We start from the raw sequence: 19,401 nt of genomic DNA on the forward strand, positions 1-19,401 counted from the left end.
AGTAGTTTCAGTGCCCTAAAAATCCTCTGTGCTCTGCCAATTCATCCTCCCTCCTCACCCCAAACCCCTGCCGAACACTGATCCTTTTACTGTCTCCATAGCTTTGCCTTCTCCAGGAGGCCATAGGACTGGAACCATACCATACCACAGGCAGCTTTTCCAGATTGGTCTCTTTCATCCTTCCCCTCTCGTGAGTGGAACTGTTCACAATCTCATCCCCATTTCCAGGTTACAAATGAGGATACCACGGCACAGAGCACTCAGGTGGCCTGTCCAGTGTCGCAGAGCCAGTAAGTGACACAGAGCTCAGATTCGAGCCCGGGGCCCCTGCACCTGAGCAATGCTCCTGACAGCAGGGACTACTGTCACCATCCAGGAACAAACAGCCCTTCCAACCCTGTCCCGGAGGCCAGATCAAGAGCCACCCGTAGTTCAGGGCAGGAGAAAGGGTGGGTCCCCATCCTGCCCATCCCTTGAGGCTTGCTTAACCTGTCCCCAGGCCACTGATGGGGAGACAGAAGAAAGCAGATTCAGGCCCTCTCTCCACAGCTCCTGGCAGCAATCCCAGACTCCATGAGGAAGCAGGAGGTGCACACGGGCAGGGATGCTGGCCAGGGCCATGGTGCTGCCTCCCCAGCCGAGCAGGTAAAAGCCCTAGTGGACCTGCTGGCCGGGAAGGGCAGTCAGGGCTCCCAGGCCCCGCAGCCCCCTGACAGGACGCCAGAGTCCCCGCTGAGGCCCCATGGCAATGGTAAGCAGACAGACAGGGATCCCTGGGCCCTCTTCCCCTCCCTCTTCCCCTCCCCCACCGCACCCCCAATCCCTCGCCTCTGGCTTTTGTCCAGCAGACTTGAGGATACAGAGGCATCGAGAGGCCCTTCTGAACAGGATGGGAGGCAGCCCTGAGCTGGGAAGCCCCTCCCCCAGGTTGACCAGCCTCCTGCTGGTGGAGGGCCTGATGGACCTGCAGCTGAGGGAACACGACTTCACGCAGGTGGAGGCCACGCGTGGGGGCTGGTGCTCCGACAGGACCATCGCCCTGGACAGGCTCTTCCTGCCTCTGTCGCGGGTGTCCATCCCGCCCCGCATCTCCATCACCATTGGGGTGGCTGGCGTGGGCAAGACCACCCTGGTGAGGAACTTTGTCCACCTCTGGGCCCAGGGGCAGATGGGCAAGGACTTCTCGCTGGTGCTGCCTTTGACCTTCCGTGATCTCAACACCCATGAGAAGCTGTCTGCAGACAGACTTGTCCGCTCTGTCTTCCCACACACGGGGGAGACTGGCCTGGCGTCAGCAGCCCTAACCAAAGTCCTCCTCGTCCTGGACGGCCTGGATGAGTGTAAGATGCCCCTCGACTTCTCTAACACCGTGGCCTGCAGAGACCCCAGGAAGGAGATTCAAGTGGACCATCTGATCACCAACATCATCCGGGGCAACCTCTTCCCAGGTGTTTCTGTCTGGGTCACCTCCCGCCCCAGCGCAGCTGGCCAGATCCCTGGGGGCCTGGTAGACCGGATGACTGAGATCCAGGGCTTCAACGAGGAGGAGATAAAGATGTGTCTGGGGCAGATGTTCCCTGAGGACCAGGTCCTCTCGGGCTGGGTCCTGAGCCAGATGCAGGCTGACAGGCCCCTGTATCTGATGTGCGCTGTCCCAGCCTTCTGCCAGCTGGTGGGGTCGGTGCTGGGCCACCTGTACTGCAACAGGCCAGGGCCACAGGACGCAGAGCTGTGGCCTCCGAGAACCCTGTGTGAACTCTACTCATGGTACTTCAGAATGGCCCTCAGCAGGGAGGGGCAGGAGAAGGGCAAGGCAAGCCCACGCATTGAGCAGCTGGCCCACAGCTGCCGCAAGATGGTGGGGACACTGGGCCGGCTGGCCTTCCACGGGCTGGTCAGGAAGAAGTACGTGTTCTACGAGCCAGACCTCAAGGTGTTCGGCGTGGACCTTGCTCTGCTGCAGACTGCCCTGTGCAGCTGCTTCCTGCAGCGGGAGGAGACCCTGGCCTCCTCGGCAGCCTACTACTTCACCCACCTGTCCCTGCAGGAGTTTGTGGCAGCTGCCTACTACTACAGCGCGTCCAAGAGGGCCATCTTCGACCTCTTCACCGAGGGTGGCATGTCCTGGCCCCGGCTTGGCTTCCTCACGCACTTCAGGAGTGCGGCCCAGAGGGCCATGCAGGCCGAGGATGGGCGGCTCGACGTCTTCCTGCGTTTCCTCTCAGGCCTCTTGTCTCCGAGGGTCAACGCACTGCTGGCTGGCTCCCTGCTGACCCAGGGCGAGCACCAGGGCTACCGGGCCCAGGTGGCCGAGTTCCTGAAGGGCTGCCTGCGCCCCAACATGGTGGTCTGCGCCCGGGCCATCAACGTCCTGCACTGCCTGTGCGAGCTGCAGCACACAGAGCTGGCCCACAGCGTGGAGGAGGCCATGGCAAGCGGGGGCCTGGCCGGGCTGACCAGCCCCCAACACCGCGCTGCCCTGGCCTACCTCCTGCAGGTGTCCGATGTCTGCACCCAGGAGGCCAACCTGCCCCTGTACCTCAGCCAGGGGGTCCTCCAGAGCCTGCTGCCCCAGCTGCTGTACTGCCGGAGTCTGAGGTGGGCGCCAGGGTGGGGCTGTGTGGGGTATGTGGGCAGAGGAGAGAGCGGGGACCTGGAGGGCTCCTCCCCTCCACCAGGCCCCTCTGTGCCCATGTCCTAGGGCTGCTGTTAACAAAGGACCACAGCCTGGGTGGCTTAAAATGACATGTTATTCTCTCCCAGTTCTGGAGGCTAGAGTCTAAGATCAAGGTGTCAGCAGGGCTGTAAGGTGTCAACAGGGCTGTGCTCCCTCTGAAACCTGTAGGGGAGGATCCTTGGATCATTCCTGGCCTCTCCAGCCTTCAGTGTTTGCTGGCAATACTTGGCTTGTAGATGCATCACCACAGTCTCTGCCCTGAGAGGTCACACAGCCACCTTCTCCGTGTCTGTCTTCATGTAGAGCTCTCCTCTCTTGTGAGGACACCAGTCACACTGGGTTACAGGCCACCCCACTCCACCTCATCTTAACTCATTACCCTGCAATGACCCTATTTCCAAATAAGGTCACATTCTTGAGGCACTGGGGGGGTTATGACACCAACATATCTTATAGGGGGACACAATTCAACCACAATTCAACACCCTGTAAACCATCCCAGTGCTGACAGCCCACACCCATTCACTCCACTCTCAGCCCATCACCCTCTGTCCACTCTCTGGACCTTGGTGGGGGGGAGGGGAAGGCTTAGGACAAGGGTCATTCAGGACCTCAGAGTAGCTTCTACATCCTCAGAAGGAGGAGAGCTAGCAACTGGTGTCCTGCACACACACACAGACTGCGGGGCTGCTGGGAAGACATCCTTGTGGGTAGGAAGCCCAGGGTTTATACCACTGAGCCTCCCAAGTCACTCTTGTAGGAAAACTCTGAGCATGTGGGTGTGCTGGCACGGATCTCTGAGCCTCACAGTGGGGGCTGCACTGGGATGGAGAGGAGGGGGAGGGAAAGGATCTCAGCCTGGGTGTCTGTGTAGCGCCCCCTCCGCTGCCTTGATGCCAGCCCTCTGCCAGGGGCCTCATCCCACCTGCCCATGGGCGGTGGGACTATTCATTATTGCTGTTCCTCCTGACCAGGCTGGACACCAACCAGTTCCAGGACCCCATGATGGAACTGCTGGGCAGTGTGCTGAGCGGGAAGGACTGTCGCATTCAGAGGATCAGGTAATGCCGACCCAGGAGACCCTGCTCAGGCTGCCCACCTGCCTCGGTGTCCAGGGCTCTTTTCACATCCTCCTCTCTGCTCAAATGGCCAGGGGTGCTTTCAAAGTGAAGTGTCTTTGAGGCGTGTGGCTCAGGATGCAGACTGCTTGTTTCTGCTCATTCCAGAAAGTTCCAGAGGCTCAGGTACCTCATCTGTAGGAAGAGGGAAAGGATACGATATGGGTCAGATACTATCGTGGATACAGAACCATTTCTCCAGATGCTGTCTGTGCGGACATACCGCCAAGCCTGATTTACTCTAAATGCCTCACAAAGTTTGCCCTCAAATGGTATTTTGAGCACAGGATTGCATCTTTAAATAACACACAAATTTTTAAATTAAAAAAAATTAATATTAATTAAAACAATTTTAAATTTAAACATTGCATCTTTAATGACATAATTAGATGAGAGTTCATATGCTGATTGCAGAACTGATCTATGTGCTAATGAAATCACTCCTGCATCGGGTTGGCCAAAAAGTTCGTTTGAGTTTTTCTACATCATCTTATGAAAAACCCGAACAAACTTTTTGGCCAACCCAATAACATCCAAGTGTGAGTTAACACCCTGATTTGTAGTTGAATCGATGTGATGACCTGAGGGTGGCTTTAGGAGAACTAGGGAGGTGAGTTTAGAGAACAGGACCCAGAGAGTAATTTTTCATCCTCACACAAGCCTCCAGCTTTTCAAATAATCTTTATCTGAGGAGACAAGAATATACAATGAGTCCGGAGCAAAAGTAAGTCTTTGAGGATAGTGGTTAGAGTAGTGGTGAGCCCCATGTGACCTTGGACAGACACCTCTGTGCCTAAGAAGGGTAAACGGTATGGGTTCAGGGGTCCCCATGACCACTCTCAGGTTCAGTAAACTCACAGAACTTAGAAAACCAACTATACCCACAATTACGGTTCATTACACTGAAAGGATACACATTAAAATCTGCAAAGGGAACAGCCCTTGGGGCAGGGTCCCAGAGACCAGGCCAAGCTTCCAGCCGCCCTCTCCCAGCGGAGCTGAACAGAGAGCGCTTCCTACTCCCAGAGACCATGTGTGACAACACACACGGAGCATTCCAACCAGGGAAGCTCACCCAAGCCTTGGTGTCCAGGGTTGTTACTGGGGGTTGGTCGTGAAGACACACCTGCCCACTGCATGCTGACCTTAGTCTCCAGCCCCTCCAGAGGTCAAGCTGACACTGCATGACCATAAATCCCATTGTGAGATAGACTATCCATCAAGGCCCAAGGCCCCCAGGTAAACAGAGACATTCCTACCAGGCAGGACATTCCAAGGGCTTAGAGGTCACCGGGGCCAAGGTTAATCCTTTACTGCACACTGCCTCTTAGGGTTGCCACGAGGCTACATGAGTTAATTCACGGAAAGTGCTCAGGACAGGACAGCCACAGAGGAAGCACCGTGTAAGAGCCAGCTGTTAACTAGCAGGATCCTCTTGTTAGCCAGAAATTTAAATGCAATCTCTTTGAAAGAAACAAAATAATGACAATTTCTCATTATGCATATAGTTTCCTTCATGGGAACCTTCAGCAAAATAGCCAACTTTCCGTGTTTTGCTTAAAGGAATCTAGATGGTACTCAGAGATTTTTCTGAACAAAGCCAAAAACTCCTTCTCTGGCCACACTCTCTCCCCTTCACCTCTCTATAGTCGGTCCTCAGTGCCACAGCCCTGTTCGAAACGTCCAAGGCATCCTTCATGAAATATTGTTTATAAAATGTTACAAAAGTCCTGGGGGTAGGGGATGGGGACAGAGGCTCTCTAGAAGCTGAGAACAGTTATATAGAAGGTGGTAGTCTGGATGAACAGTCTTCAAACGTTTTTTAAGCGATAGAACGCTTTTTTAAAGTGGCATATGAGGGACTTCCCTGGTGGCACAGTGGTTAAGAATCCACCTGCCAATGCAGGGGACACGGGTTCGAGCCCTGGTCTTGGAAGATCCCACAGGCCGCGGAGCAGCTAAGCCCGGGCACCACAACTACTGGGCCTGCGCTCTAGGGCCCACAAGCCACAACTACTGAGCCTACGTGCCACAACTACTGAAGCCTGCGTGCCTAGAGCCCGTGCTCCGCAACGAGAAGCCACTGCTGTGAGAAGCCCATGCACTGCAACGAAGAGTAGCCCCCACTTGCTTCAACTAGAGAAAGCCCATGCGCAGCAACGAAGACCCAACGCCACCAAATATAAATTAATTAATTAATTTTAAAAAAGTGGCATATGAGGCAGAATCCCAGTTAGACAGGCAGACAAAAGGGGGGCTGCTGGGATTGAAAGAAGTGGGAGGCAGAGCCTAGGCACTTGGTTTCCCCTCAGCCTCCTGAAGCTTTTCTGAAGAAACTTAGGGTCCATTGAAACATAGCTTGAAAAGCACTGGGGAATTCCAATTGTATCCCATGGGGCTGCCTCACATTTTAAAATGTCTAAGAAACTGTAAAGAACCTCAACAGATATCATTTCTGAAACTGGGTGTATGAAGCAACATTAAGTGGATCCCCAGCGTGTTCCTGGAATGCCTTTTTTCGGCCACATCACGTGTCTTGTGGGATCTTAGTTCCTTGACCAGGGATCAAACCCATGCCCTCGGCAATGAAAACACAGAATCTTAACCACTGGACAACCGGGGAATTCCCTGGAATGCCCTTTCAAGGCAGATACAGACGTACATTTTGTTACTTCAAAGTTAATTTTATAATAACTCTACCATTTTCCTTTCTTGGATTAGAGAAAGGGCTGGGGTCAGGGGTGTGCTGGAACCGACTTCAGCCACCAGTTCATGAGAGCTGATTGTTACATTTTCAGAATTTTTACAAGCTGAGAGTGCTTGAAATTGGCCATGATGGGAGTATTTACACCATGGAAATTAGCCAACCCAACAAATCATGATTTTTGTATTTTGTTTTTTCCTGACAGCTGGTTTTCCAGCACACCCCTGGCTGGGAATCCCATGGTAGTCTTCAGTAATTGCCCGTACCCTCTGCTGCGCTGTTGGGGTAGAAGCTGTTGTGCTGAATTCTGGTCATACTTCCCACTGGGACCCTCTGCTGGTGTGAGGGTCTGTCCGCCCACTCTGGCCCTACCTTGCCCATCTCAGAGGCTTTCCTGGGCCTGGCTTACCCGATCTCCACCTGAGTCCAGGCCCTGATGATGCTATGGTGGATGACAGGTTTGGATCCCAGGCCTCGTGTTGCAGGATAGGTGGCAAGATTTACAGATCTTCATTAACTACTCCTCTCCCTCTCTTTGGGCAGCTTGGCTGAGAACCAGATCAGTAACAAAGGGGCAAAAGCTCTGGCCAGATCCCTCCTCGTCAACAGAAGTCTGACCACTCTGGAGTAAGTAGGACCCTTCACCCCTGGGACAGGGAGAGAGTGTGAGCCATCTTGTGAAGTCCCCTAGACCACACTCTTCCCAGGATGGGTTGGAAGGACAGCTGAGCAAGCAAAAGTCTTGACTCCTGCTCAGCTGCTGGGACTCACCCAGTGAAGTGCCAGAATTTTGGCCTTGAACCTGGTGTTACCATCTCCTCTTCACACTTGGCCCAAGCCCACTAGTCCAACAGATCCTGCTTTCTTCTCCCCATCACATGGGGCCATCTTGGGGAACTCCTTCCTCGATCGCCTAAATAAGGATCTCTGCCCCAGTTCTACCGAACGTGAAATCCTAAACCCTGATGCATTACTTTCGAGGAGCATGGATTTAAAGGTCTATGTAACTTCTGTTCCTCCTTCCCTCTCTGGGAATTGGCTAAAAGAGAATGGTTCTTCCTCTCTCTTCCTCTGCCAGCCTCCGCAGTAACTCCATTGGACCTCAAGGTGCCAAGGCACTGGCAGATGCTCTGAAGATCAACCGCACTCTGGCCTCTCTGAGGTACGTTGTCACCCGCTCCCTGTCTCTCCGCCCCCAGGAGGTGTCCCAGAGAACCCTCTCATCAGGTGCCACCCATGGAGTGGGAGGTAATTCAAAATGGCGACCATGAGATACTAGCTCCCACCCAGTGGATGCCAGGGGATCTTGTATCCTAAGCAAGTTTCTAAGTTCAGCTCTTCCCTAGTCATTGTGCCTGTGTTTATGGCCTGAACAGGGGATGGAGGAGAAGAGGGGTGGAGGTACATGGAGGTTTGAAGGACAAAATAATCTATGAGGAAAAGTTCTTGTCCTCCATTGAGTAGGAAATCCCCAAGGCCATGGCATCAGAATGATCCCCTGTGGTGTTTTCCAAGACACTGAAATTACATCTTCCAGATGGTTCCTATGGTGTGGTGTGGTTTGCTGGGCTCCTTTTAGGGGCCAGTGGTTGTATCCATCCTTAGCGGAGTGTGTCCTGTCATTTTGTTTTGTCTTGTTCATTTATGTATTTATTTTTATTGAGGCGAAATTCACATAAAATTCACCATTTTAAAGTGTACAATTCAATGGCATTTAGTATATTCACAGTTGTGCAACCAACACCTCTATCTAGTTCCAAAATATTTGCATCACCCTAAAGGGAGACACTATACCCATTAGCAATCACTTCCCATTCTCCCCTCTCCTCCCCCCAGCCCCTGGCAACCACCAATCTGCTTTCTGCCTGTATGTTTACCTATTCTGGATATTTCATATAAATGGAATCAAACAATAAGACTTTTTGAGTCTATCTTCTTTCACTTAGAATAATGTTTTCAAGGTTCATCCACGTTGTAGCATGTGCCAGTATTTCATTCCATTTCATGGCTGAATAATATTCCATTACATGGACAGACCACAATTTGTTTATCCATTCATCAGCTGATGGACACTTGGGTTGTTTCCACCTAGTGGCTATTGTGCTGTACACATCTCTGTACAAGTATTTGAGGACTTTTTTTCAATCCTTTTGGGTAGATATAGGTAGGAGTGGAATTTGCTGGGTCACATGGTATCCCTATGTTTAACCTTTTGAATAACTGTCGGACTGCTTTCCTCAAAGGCCATACCATTTGACATTCCCACCAGCAGCAGATGAGGGTTCCAATTTCTCCACATCCTCACAAACACCTGGGTGCTGTGGCTTTTAGCTGTAATTGGGACTATCAATGACCTTGTCATTGTGATCCAGATACCATGGGCACATTGTCCCCAGTCAGCAGGCAAGTGCTTAGAGACCCAGAGGAAAACCTAAGGCCAAAGCAGCAGTGGGAAGGGCCACTTGTTTTCCCACTTCCTGGGTAGTGGAGGTGAAGGCATGCCAGGCACCCTCCTATGCTCCGTCAGTGATGCACCTCTTTGCTTCCACAGCCTCCAGAGCAACAGGATCAGGGATGATGGTGCCAGGTCCATGGCTGAGGCCTTGGCTGCCAACCGGACCCTCTCCGTGCTGCAGTGAGTGGGCATGCTGGAGGGCAGAGAACGTTTTCTCTTCTCTCTTCTCCTTCAAGGGCCTGTTTTCTGCATGGAGGGATGGATGGGACAAAGCCCTAAGGCTTTCTGATCCATCTGGATGGCCCCTGGAAAACCTGAAGTCCACTGCTTTTCCAGAGAACAGGTGTGGGGGAAATAATTAAAAATAAAGCCTCCTGCCAACCCAGAAAATCCTCTTCACAAATGTAGAAAAGTACGAAACAGCTTAATTACTGGAATAAGCATTCAGCTAGCCTGCAATGAGCATCAAAGGCAATCCACCAATGGGATGGCAAAGACAGAAAAGAATCTCACCCTTTCCTACAGTCGAGCAGATACAACCCATTACATAAGTGTTTTCAAGAAAAACCACAACTTGCCCTCAAATAAGAGGACTGGACAGAACCATTTGTCACACTTAACCTATACTAAATTTGCCTGTTATTTGGGGGTAGCCATCTGTGTTTGCTACCTGCCTTTATCCCAAGGAAAATGAAAACTTCTCACATCTTTATGACCAGCAGGTACTTACAGCTTGGAGCAGGTGCTCTCTTACTTGATGTGCACAGTTCAAAGAGATGGCTCCAAGGCCCTTACAAAAGATATTCCTAGGCTATAAACTTGCCAAGAGGTTTACTTCTAGGTCTTAAAAAGATTTACATACTCTCAAAGGGACAGGGAAAGGATTTACAATCCCAAGTTTTCTCAAGGAAATACTCTAAGGGAGGGGAGGGGAGGGTTTTTTTTCCCTTTGTAACCAGGGAAAATTCCACTTTGTTTAGAGTGTATTTAGCCTCACACAGAAGAGGTCCTGCCCTGCCTGTCCTTCTAGGATGAGCACAGGAGTTCTCCTGTAACATCTCCCTCCTCCACATTTAGTATAAGAGGAAGAAGCTTTTGAAGACAAGGTGCCTAAGCGAGGGTCTGCCCTTGGGAGGACTGTAGGGTTGCAGGGCAGGCTGCTGGCTGGTCTGAATGGAGGCAGACTGCTGAGTGTTGAGAAGGCTGGTCAGGTGAGGGGCCACTGGGACTTCTACGTGGAAATCTCAGTTTGAAGGTTGCTGGATATTAACAGTGTCCGCTGGTCACCGCTTTCTGGCCCCTGAAGGGAAGGCCCAACGGTCCTTGCCTCTTAACTCTTCACATCAGTCTGTTAGCAACACTTTGGCAACAAACCACAGACCTTTCCTGGAGACCCCTCCCCCCCATGCTGCGATAAACAGAGACGGCACTTGAGTAGTCTCTGACCTCTCACCTTGAACCAGACTGTCCTTGGCCTGGGAATGGCTGTGACCAGCTTTGCTGAAGGATCCCTCTCCTACAGCCTGCAGAAGAACAGCATCGGGCCAGTGGGAACCCAGCAGATGGCAGATGCCCTGAAGCAGAACAGGAGTCTGAAGGAGCTCATGTGAGAAATGCAGAGGGGCCAAACTGGTATCCTCCATGCCTGGCACAATGCCCAGCCCATCACAAATATTTGTGAACAAGGGGTTGGATGGATGGGTGGATGGATGGATGAGTGGGTAGATGAGTGGGTGGGTGAGTGCATGGATGGATGAATGGATGAGTGAGTGAGTGGGTGAGTGGATGGATGAATGAATGTGTGGGCACAAGATAGCTGGCTTTGGACTCCAAAGCCCTGGAGCAGGAGAATGGAGATCCAGATTCCCAGGAATGAGTGAGCCCCAACTGTCTCAGACTCACATTTACTGCCTTCCCAGCTGGTAGAAGAAAACACCATCCCAGCCACCTTCACATAAAGTATCACAAATACCCCTCACTAAAGAGTTGGCCCTGCCAACCCTGTCAAGGAGTCAAGAAAGACTTTGCTACCTTGATCTCTTACGGAGGCTACCCACCAGCCAGCCTCAGGCAGAAGAAACTGTGCCCCGGGCACCCTTGAGACAACAGAGACAGCCCTTCCCTGGAGGGCTTCCTGGACTCTGATCCCCCAGCTTCGCCCTACCAGGCTGCTCCACCCATGTCCCATCTCTTGCAGGTTCTCCAGTAACAGCATTGGCGATGGAGGTGCCAAGGCCCTGGCGGAGGCCCTGAAGGTGAACCAGGGCCTGAAGAGCCTGGAGTGAGTCTCCAGGGGTGGCTGTGGGCAGAGGGTGACTCCCCACCTGGGTTCCCCATCCAGCAGGTGGGTGGGTCCTGGAGGAGGGCTGTCAGTCAGGACCACTTCCCTGTCAGAACCCAACCAACCACCGACCCCGGGCATACTGTGATCTTAGTGTCTCTCCCTCCAGCCCACTCCAGTGGACAGTCAGGGTCGGCGCTGGTTCTGGAATTTTCAGTGACGAGCACTGAGTGCACTTTAGAAGCTGGCACAGGTGGCTGCAGAGGGGGCTGGCTCCAAGGGCCTTGGTGGGGAGTGGGGAGCTCAGTGCTGTCCCCATAATGGGGACACTCAGCTTCACCACTTTCTCTGGGGGCTGCAGACACATGCCCCCCCCCCCCCCGAGGCCGTGTAGAGCCACTCAAATCAAGGCAGTGTGTAAACTTCGGCACTGGTTGTGCTAGACCCACCTGCCCTGACCTAGCAGGAGCCGGAATGTGGGGAACGGGATGAGAAGGGCCGTGGGGGCAGCACAGGGTCCCCCCAACTCCCTGCTGAACTCAGTGCCTGCAGCCCCAGGCTGGACTCCCTCCGCGTCCTGAGACAGCCACGCCAAAGTGTGCCCTGTCCTCTGTCTGCAGCCTGCAAAGCAATTCCATCAGTGACCTGGGAGTGGCAGCGCTGATGGAAGCCCTCTGCACCAACCAGACGCTCCTCAGCCTCAAGTAAGTCCCTGCCTCCCTCTCCATCTGAGGGCGTCCCTTTGGCCAGGGGGTCTGAAGGGACTTTGGGACGTGGAAGGAAAGGCTGGTGCTGAGAAGCCCACCCCCCCACCCCCAGGGGCCTGTGACGGGGAATATCTATGGTTGGGCAGCTTGGCTCTGGAGCCTGGCATCCTGCGCTCCCTCTGCTCACTGGGGAGGCAGGGGCAGCTCTGGCCCGCAGCTGGCCGTATCTGCAGCTCCCTTCCTACGGGCAAGCCTGTAGGCCCCCAAGCATGCTGGCCTGCCCCTCCCTTCACACCTCTGAGGTCCCGTCATCTTATCCTCTTCCTCCTGGACTGTCTGTCCTACTGCTGACAGTCCTGGGGGTGTGTGGGGACAGCTGGCTGGTGAGCCGTCGGAGGGGGACTTCCTAGAGCAGGCTCTTCCCACCTTGGCCCAGGTCCCACCTGGGGCTCTCAGCTTCTCACAGCCTGAGCGCCTGGCAGGCCTCCCCTGTCAGTCAGCAGTTCAGGGTCCTCTCTTTCCTCAGCCTGCGAGAAAACTCCATCAGCCCGGAGGGAGCCCAGGATCTGGCTCGCGCTCTCCGCACCAACAGCACCCTGAAGAGCCTGGAGTACGTGAGGGGGGCAGGGTGTGCTTCCCAAGGCTCTTTATGCCGCCCAGGGCCTCACTCACCCAGAGCTGGGAGTTGACAGCAGACCCTCGGCACCCCCGCCATTGTGTGAGAAGGACCTGGTTGGTGGGGGGACTGGGAGACCTGCTGCCCGGTGGCAACCCTGACACAAGTCCCCCTCTCTATGCCATAAATTACAGGAGGATGAAGTGAGTGGTATCACTCTCCCTGCCCTGACCCCCCGACCCCCACTCCCTGGCAACAATATATGAGCAAGTGGGAGGGGCTCCCAGCACAGGGATCAGGAATGAGTGAGTCCCCGGGCGGCTCCGCCACCTCCTGGCAGGTGACCTGTCATGGAAGCTCACTGAGCAAAGCCTGCCCCCTGCCCCCCACCCCCCGTGGGGTTGCCAGGATGCAGTTCAATGGTCCAGGACACGTGCTGGGCACAGCACCTGGCACATTCAAGTACCCCAAGAGCGTGAGCCAGGCAATCCCAGGAGATGCGATGAAGTCCTAGGGTGGGGGGTCAGGGACAACACGGCAGAGGTCTGGATCCCCCAGTGAGCAAGAATGGGGGCTGCACTGCCAGCTTCCGCTCACTTGCCCCTGTTCGCCTCCTCCCAGCCTGACAGCCAACCTGCTCCACGACCAGGGCGCCCAGGCCATCGCCGCGGCAGTGAGAGAAAACCGCGCCCTCACATCCCTTCAGTGAGTCTTCGACACACCCTCCCTGCCCTGTCCATTTGTCCACTCCCAGAGCTGCAGGACCACACTCAAACCAGGGGAGGCAGAAGGCCAAGTCCGGCTTAGGGCCCTGCCCCGCCACGCCCCCCCCCACGCCGGCCAGCAACATGGCCTCAGGGCCTCTAGGCTGTGCCCTGCCCCCTGCTCTGCTCCCTGGGGCCGATCCACGGAGAGAGGCCAATGGTGGGAGGTGTGTGCCCACGCTGTGCTTCTGTCACATGCTTCATGCAGGGCCACCTGGAGTCTATTTGAGCCTGTCCCTGTGCCCTCCACTAACCAGAGTGCACGTAGGCCCCTTGGGACTAGCCTGAGGGGGGCTGCAGGCATTCTGCCCACCTTGGTCAGGACCCCATTCCCTGTGGTCACTCTCCCAGGAGAAGCCCCTTCTTTCTGGAGCCCCTAGGACCTCCTGGGCTCTGCCCTGGGCCACGCAGTCATGTGTGTGTGTCTGCCCAGCCTGCAGTGGAACTTTATCCAGGCCGGCGCCGCCAGGGCCCTGGGACAAGCACTACAGCTCAACACGAGCCTGACCAGCCTTGAGTAAGTAGGGCCTCTGCAGGGGGGGAGAGGGGGCAGGGAAATCTGCAACCTCGGTGCCCACCAGGTGCAGGGCTCACACCCTCAGCACACAGCCTCCTCTGCTCTAAGGCCAGCGGGCAGGTTTCGATCTCATCTGCTATTTAAAAAAAAAACAGCTTTGTTGAGGGCTTTCCTGGTGGCGCAGTGGTTGAGAGTCTGCCTGCCCAGGCAGGGGACACGGGTTCGTGCCCGGGTCCAGGAGGATCCCACATGCTGCGGAGCGGCTGGGCCCGTGAACCATGGCCGCTGAGGCTGCGGGTCCGGAGCCTGTGCTCCACAGCGGGAGGGGCCACAACAGTGAGAGCCCCGCATACCGAAAAAAAACAAAACAGCTTTGTTGAGATATAATACACCCATTTAAGGTGTACACGTTGCTGGTTTCTAGTATATTCACAGAGTTGTGCAATATCAATTTTAGGACCTTTCAATCACCCCAAAAGAAACTTCATACTCATTAGCAGTCACTCCCCATTCCCCCACCCCCAACCAAGTCCCCCAGTTCCCTAATCTACTGTCTCTATGGATTAACCTGTTTTGGACATTTCATGTAAATGAAGTCTTTCGTGACTCACGTCTTTCATCTAGTATAATGTTTTCAAGGTTCATCTGCATTGCAGCATGTATCAGTACTTCATTCCTTTTTATGAGTAAATAATATTCCACTGCATGGATAGACATGTTTATCCACTCACCCACTGATGGACACTTGGGTTGTTTCCACTTTTTGGCTATTATGAATGCTGCTGCTGTGAGCATTCATGCATAAGTTTCCGTGTGGACACATGCTTTTAATTCTCTTGTGTGTACACCTGGGAGCAGAACTGCTGGGTCAGATGGTCACTCCGTGTTTAACCTTTGAGCCTCATCTGCTTTTCATGCCGAATACTTCTCCCTCAACTTCCAAGATATCCCTTGTCTGGCTGGTCCTTCTGTTTGACTCTGAATATGGTACTCCTCAAGGTTCTGTCCTGGGTCATCTTCCCTTGAACGATGTCTCTTTCTAGAAGCTCCTCCTCACCCAGGGCTCCAATTCCCTTCAAAGTCCTGGTGACCCCCACATCTATAGCTCAGACCTCTCTCCTGAGCTCCAGACCCACGTGTCCACTGCCCACTCCACTTCCCACTGGGTGGACCTGACTTATCTCCCCCACAAGTCTGCTTCTTGGTTCCTCACCTTGTGAGCGGATCCAGCAACCAACTGTGCAAGCTAGAAACATCACCTTCTCACTTCCCACCTGCACCCCATCTCCAAATCCTGTCAATTCTTCTCCCAGTGTTGCACCCACCCACCCTCTACCCTCACGGCCGCTGTCCAGGCCGCCAGCAGCACTCACCTGCATCACTGCCACAGCCTCCACATCCGTCCATCCTCATACTGCTGGCCAAAGATCTTTCCCAAACGTAAATCTGTTCCCATCCTAGATAAGATGTTTAAACGGCTGCCTGGTGCCTGCAGAGTGAAGTCCAACCCTTAGCGTGGCTTCCAATGCCCCTAGATCTGCTTCCTTTGCACCCCCTCAGCCTCATTACACACTCCAGCAACTCAACTCAATTTCTTTGGGTTCCTTAGATGTGCCAGGCCCTCCCCCATCTCTCACCTGCAGGTTTGGTTTAGACCTATTTCTGCTGGGCAGCCTCTGTGACCACACTGGGGAAGGAGACTCCACAGGGCCCTCCCAGCACCCTGCAGTTGGTAACTCTCATCTCATAGGTCTCCCCACCTGAGTCCCAAGAAGCTGGAACTGGGCTTGCTGGCACCCAACATACTCAAATGTCTGTTAAAATTATCACTGCAAACTGCCCCCTCAAACATACCAACATCCACTTGAACTAAACTCTTAATCATTTATTGCTCCAGGGCCTGCCACTTTCCTCCAACATGGAAGTAAAGGGGGGGAAAAAGATGTAAAACACTGAACAGCAAGAACGGCCCGAGGATTGAGCGCTTTGATTTTCTGGATGGCTTTGCAAAGCACACCAAGCTCTTATTGACAGTTATGTCCACGTGTCCCTTTTCTGGTTTGGCTCTGACGGTCCAGACTCATGCAGATCCCAGACCCCTGAGCACATGCATTAGGTGGCCACGGGGCTGCCGTGGCCACACAGGAGGCACAGTGATCCCCAGGGTGACCCTGGGAAGATGGTCTGCTATGGTGTATGTGGTTTCATTTAAATCTAGAAGGTCCATGCTCAGCATGTCCTGCCACAGTGTTGGCCCCTGTTCCGTGCACCCAGAGTTCAGGCTCTATGTTCAGTTTACAGGAAAACGCCATCGGGGACGAAGGCGCTTCTGCAGTGGCCAGTGCGCTAAAGGCGAACACAGCCCTCACTGCTCTCTAGTAAGTCTTGACATGCACAGCAGCCCAGGAAGCTGGCCCTTAATCATCCTTTCACATTAACCGTCGTTTTTGTTTCCTAGTCAAGGAAGGTGGGTTTGATTTTCCTAATACTAGCAACTGGGTCACCGGATATCTAGAAAGAACTAGGGGTGCAGGGAGTATTACCCCCCCAAACTCTCCAGGAGACCACCTCTACTTCCTATATCCATAGCATCCAGATCTCTGTCTAGCATCAGTGCAGACAGGAGATGCAGCGTTCTTTGGATAGACCAGGGCCAACAACTTTCAGTGCTATTTCACCACTTTCAGCCCTAAGTCAAGGGGTAGTGGAAATGAAGGGTGAGTATGGATGCAGTTGGACCCGCGTGGGTATGAAGGCCAGAGAGGCTGCCTGTCTGTGTTGACTGCATCTCCTTTTACAGTCTCCAGGTGGCCTCCATTGGTGCCCCTGGGGCCCAGGCACTCGGGGAGGCCCTGGCTGTGAACAGAACCTTGGAGATTCTTGAGTAAGTATTCCAGTCTCTGGCTACAGCCTCTTGCCCAAAGAAACCAAGCTGTTAACTCAAAATGAATAGATATGGAAGGGGGAAACGTACATGGAAACTCCCAAATCATTTAAATATCTTCACGTACATCGGGCAGGCCCCAGCTTCCCCAACCCCATGTCACCCCTTTTCCTGGGAGTCACTCGTTGGTCCTCTCCTTGGCCTTGCCCAGGCTGAACATGTCCCCAGGCCTGGGGTGGCCAGTGGCCACTGACCCAGTCTGTGAGAAGATCAAACCTGGGGCCCCAATCTCTGTGGGGCTCTCAGGATGTCTGGGTCATCCCTGCTCCTGCAGTTCTGTGGGTCCGAGCACACGGGCACCTCTGGATGCAGGGTTGGCACTCTGGTCTCGGCCCAGCTCTTTCTTTGGAATGAAAACGGAGGATAAGAGTTCCAACAAACCACCAGGTTGGGCCGGCCTCACCCCTCCCTGCGTCCTGCTCCCCAGAGCCAATTTCCGTTCTGTGCCCGGGAGTGAGGAAGGAGCAACTTCACTGTACCGCCACCCCCCGTGGTTACTAAGTAACTCATGCTCACCTGAAGAGGTACCGTGTTCACCTCTCAACTGTCACTGTGCCTTAGGGTTCCCGTCTTTCCCAACAGCTTAAGAGGAAATGCCATTGGGGTGGCCGGAGCCAAAGCCCTGGCGAATGCTCTGAAGGTCAACTCAAGTCTCCAAAGACTCAAGTGAGTGGTTGTATAGACCTACCTGCGCCTTAGAACAGCAGACTTCTTCTCTTCTGGAACCTCCCCCGTGGCATAAGACGTGCTTGATTTCCTCTGTAGCTGCTTCCTTCCTAGTACGAATAGCTGACACTATTCTGATTACTATAGTCCATATGGTGGATGGGTTTGTTCACTTCTCAATTTTTGGTCTTATGTCCTCCATGGCACCTGGACAAGACAACCTGGCAGCCTGCAGACACAGGTCTCAGGGTTAAATGCCACTTTGCGGTTGCTATGGCGCCTGTGGACAAAGCAGTCTCAGACTATCCCCCCAAGATAGTGCAGTGCTGCTTCCTGGGGAGTGTTCTTCTGTCCTGAATGGCTCACTGTGGTGTCTCCATCTCTTCTCTGCCTAGTCTCCAGGAGAATTCCTTGGGAATGGACGGGGCGATATGTGTTGCCACCGCACTGTCTGGAAACCACGGGCTACAGAACATCAAGTGAGTGGGGCTCGGCAGCATCTGCCCGTTCCTACCATCCTTGCTCACCCTTAGAACTGCTCCCAGGGCAGACCCTGCCTTCCACCTGAGTCTCGGAGCCAGATGACTTACAGACCCCTTAGCAGCTCTGCAAGGGAACTCAGTATAAGAGGGAGCCATGCTGAGCCTTGTCCACGGGAGGAATCCTGGAAGCACAAAGGTTTCACACCGGGTTCTGCATTTTATGTAGTGACCATCTGTGCTTTACTAATGAGAATCTTCAGGCCTCCAGCCCTTCAGTCAATTTCTCAAGCCCTGTCCTAATCCTTCTCTTCTAGTCTCCAGGGAAATCACATTGGAGAATCTGGTGCCAGGATGATCTCAGAGGCTATCAAGACAAATGCCTCCTCGTGCACTGTTGAAATGTGAGCAAAACAAGTTCCTGGTGGACCAGGCAGAAGAACGGCAGAGACACAGCTGGAAGCTTTCCAACAAAAAGACCACTTTCCAGGGTGCCTTCCTGTGTTCTGGGAATGATGCTGACCTGCAGGAGAGCTGGTCTCCTGCAAGGAGACAGGAGTGGTGCTGCCAAAGGAGGACACAAGCACCTCTCCTGGTCCAGGGTCAGTCCAGGCAGGGGAGCGATGAACACTGTGCTACAGCACAAGGAAAGGAGGGTCTTCCTCCAAGGGGATCAGGGACAGGCCTCAGAACTCAGCAAGTAAGAAGCCAGTCGGAGCCATTTATATCCTGAGGTCTTCATGTGCCCCTACTTTTTCTTATGATTACTGCCCTTTTCCACTGACCTGGCTAAAATCATCCCCCTCACTCTGAAATGAGTTGCCATCTTCAAGCCCATGAAGAGAATCAATTTGGCATCTGTGACAGAGGGGACCTCTCTTTCTCAAGACAAAAAAACAGGTTTTAGGAGTATGATCCTTAGAGTCATATGGAAAAATTATGAAAAAATTTTAAAGAGAAATGAAGGCTTTAATTATAGGATTCTGGAGACAGAGACAAAAATAGTTCTCAAGGTTTTTGCCATCTTTTATCCATTACAAAATCTCTGATTTTGTCTGCTATATGTCATTTGGAATCTGGTATAGTGGTTATCAATAGCACATTAAATGTCAATGCCATAATATATATTAGGCTTCCCAAAGCACTACTGTGGCTACAGCTTCCCTGTAAAGGCAAGAAACCCGAGCTTCCATGTGGCATAAATTCCCTCAGATGTCTGTCCGTGTTGAAAGGAAAAATATTCCAAATGGACATCACAGATCTCATCAACTAAATAACCAAGGAAAATGCTTATGAAAATTATAAAGTAATTATCACTTTTAAATTTGAATAGGAACTATGTTCCAAATGTTCCTTTAAAAATGAGTATTTGGGCAAGAATCATCATTGGATGATAAAACCATGGATGAAAGCCTATTAAGGAAGAAAATCACACAGTCTCAAAGTATCACCCCACAGAGGGGTATTTACAAA

At 53.1% G+C, this 19,401-nt stretch overlaps 1 protein-coding gene across 1 annotated transcript; it reads left to right on the forward strand.

Annotated features, from left to right (window-relative positions):
- Positions 1-352: 352 nt before the first annotated feature.
- Positions 353-18,336, forward strand: NLRC3 (NLR family CARD domain containing 3; the record flags this gene model as incomplete). The annotated part of the gene is made up of 17 exons (XM_081257168.1): positions 353-751; positions 849-2,598; positions 3,652-3,738; positions 7,043-7,126; positions 7,578-7,661; positions 9,051-9,134; positions 10,477-10,560; positions 11,152-11,235; positions 11,856-11,939; positions 12,469-12,552; positions 13,180-13,263; positions 13,756-13,839; positions 16,134-16,217; positions 16,640-16,723; positions 17,366-17,449; positions 17,845-17,928; positions 18,246-18,336. The coding sequence occupies exons 1-17, from the start codon at positions 574-576 to the stop codon at positions 18,334-18,336; spliced, it is 3,198 nt and encodes a 1,065-aa protein (XP_081113294.1). The 5' UTR covers positions 353-573.
- Positions 18,337-19,401: the final 1,065 nt, after the last annotated feature.

This window comes from Mesoplodon bidens, assembly GCF_964165515.1.
Source record: "Mesoplodon bidens genome assembly, chromosome: 15".
Lineage (NCBI taxonomy): Eukaryota > Metazoa > Chordata > Mammalia > Artiodactyla > Ziphiidae > Mesoplodon > Mesoplodon bidens.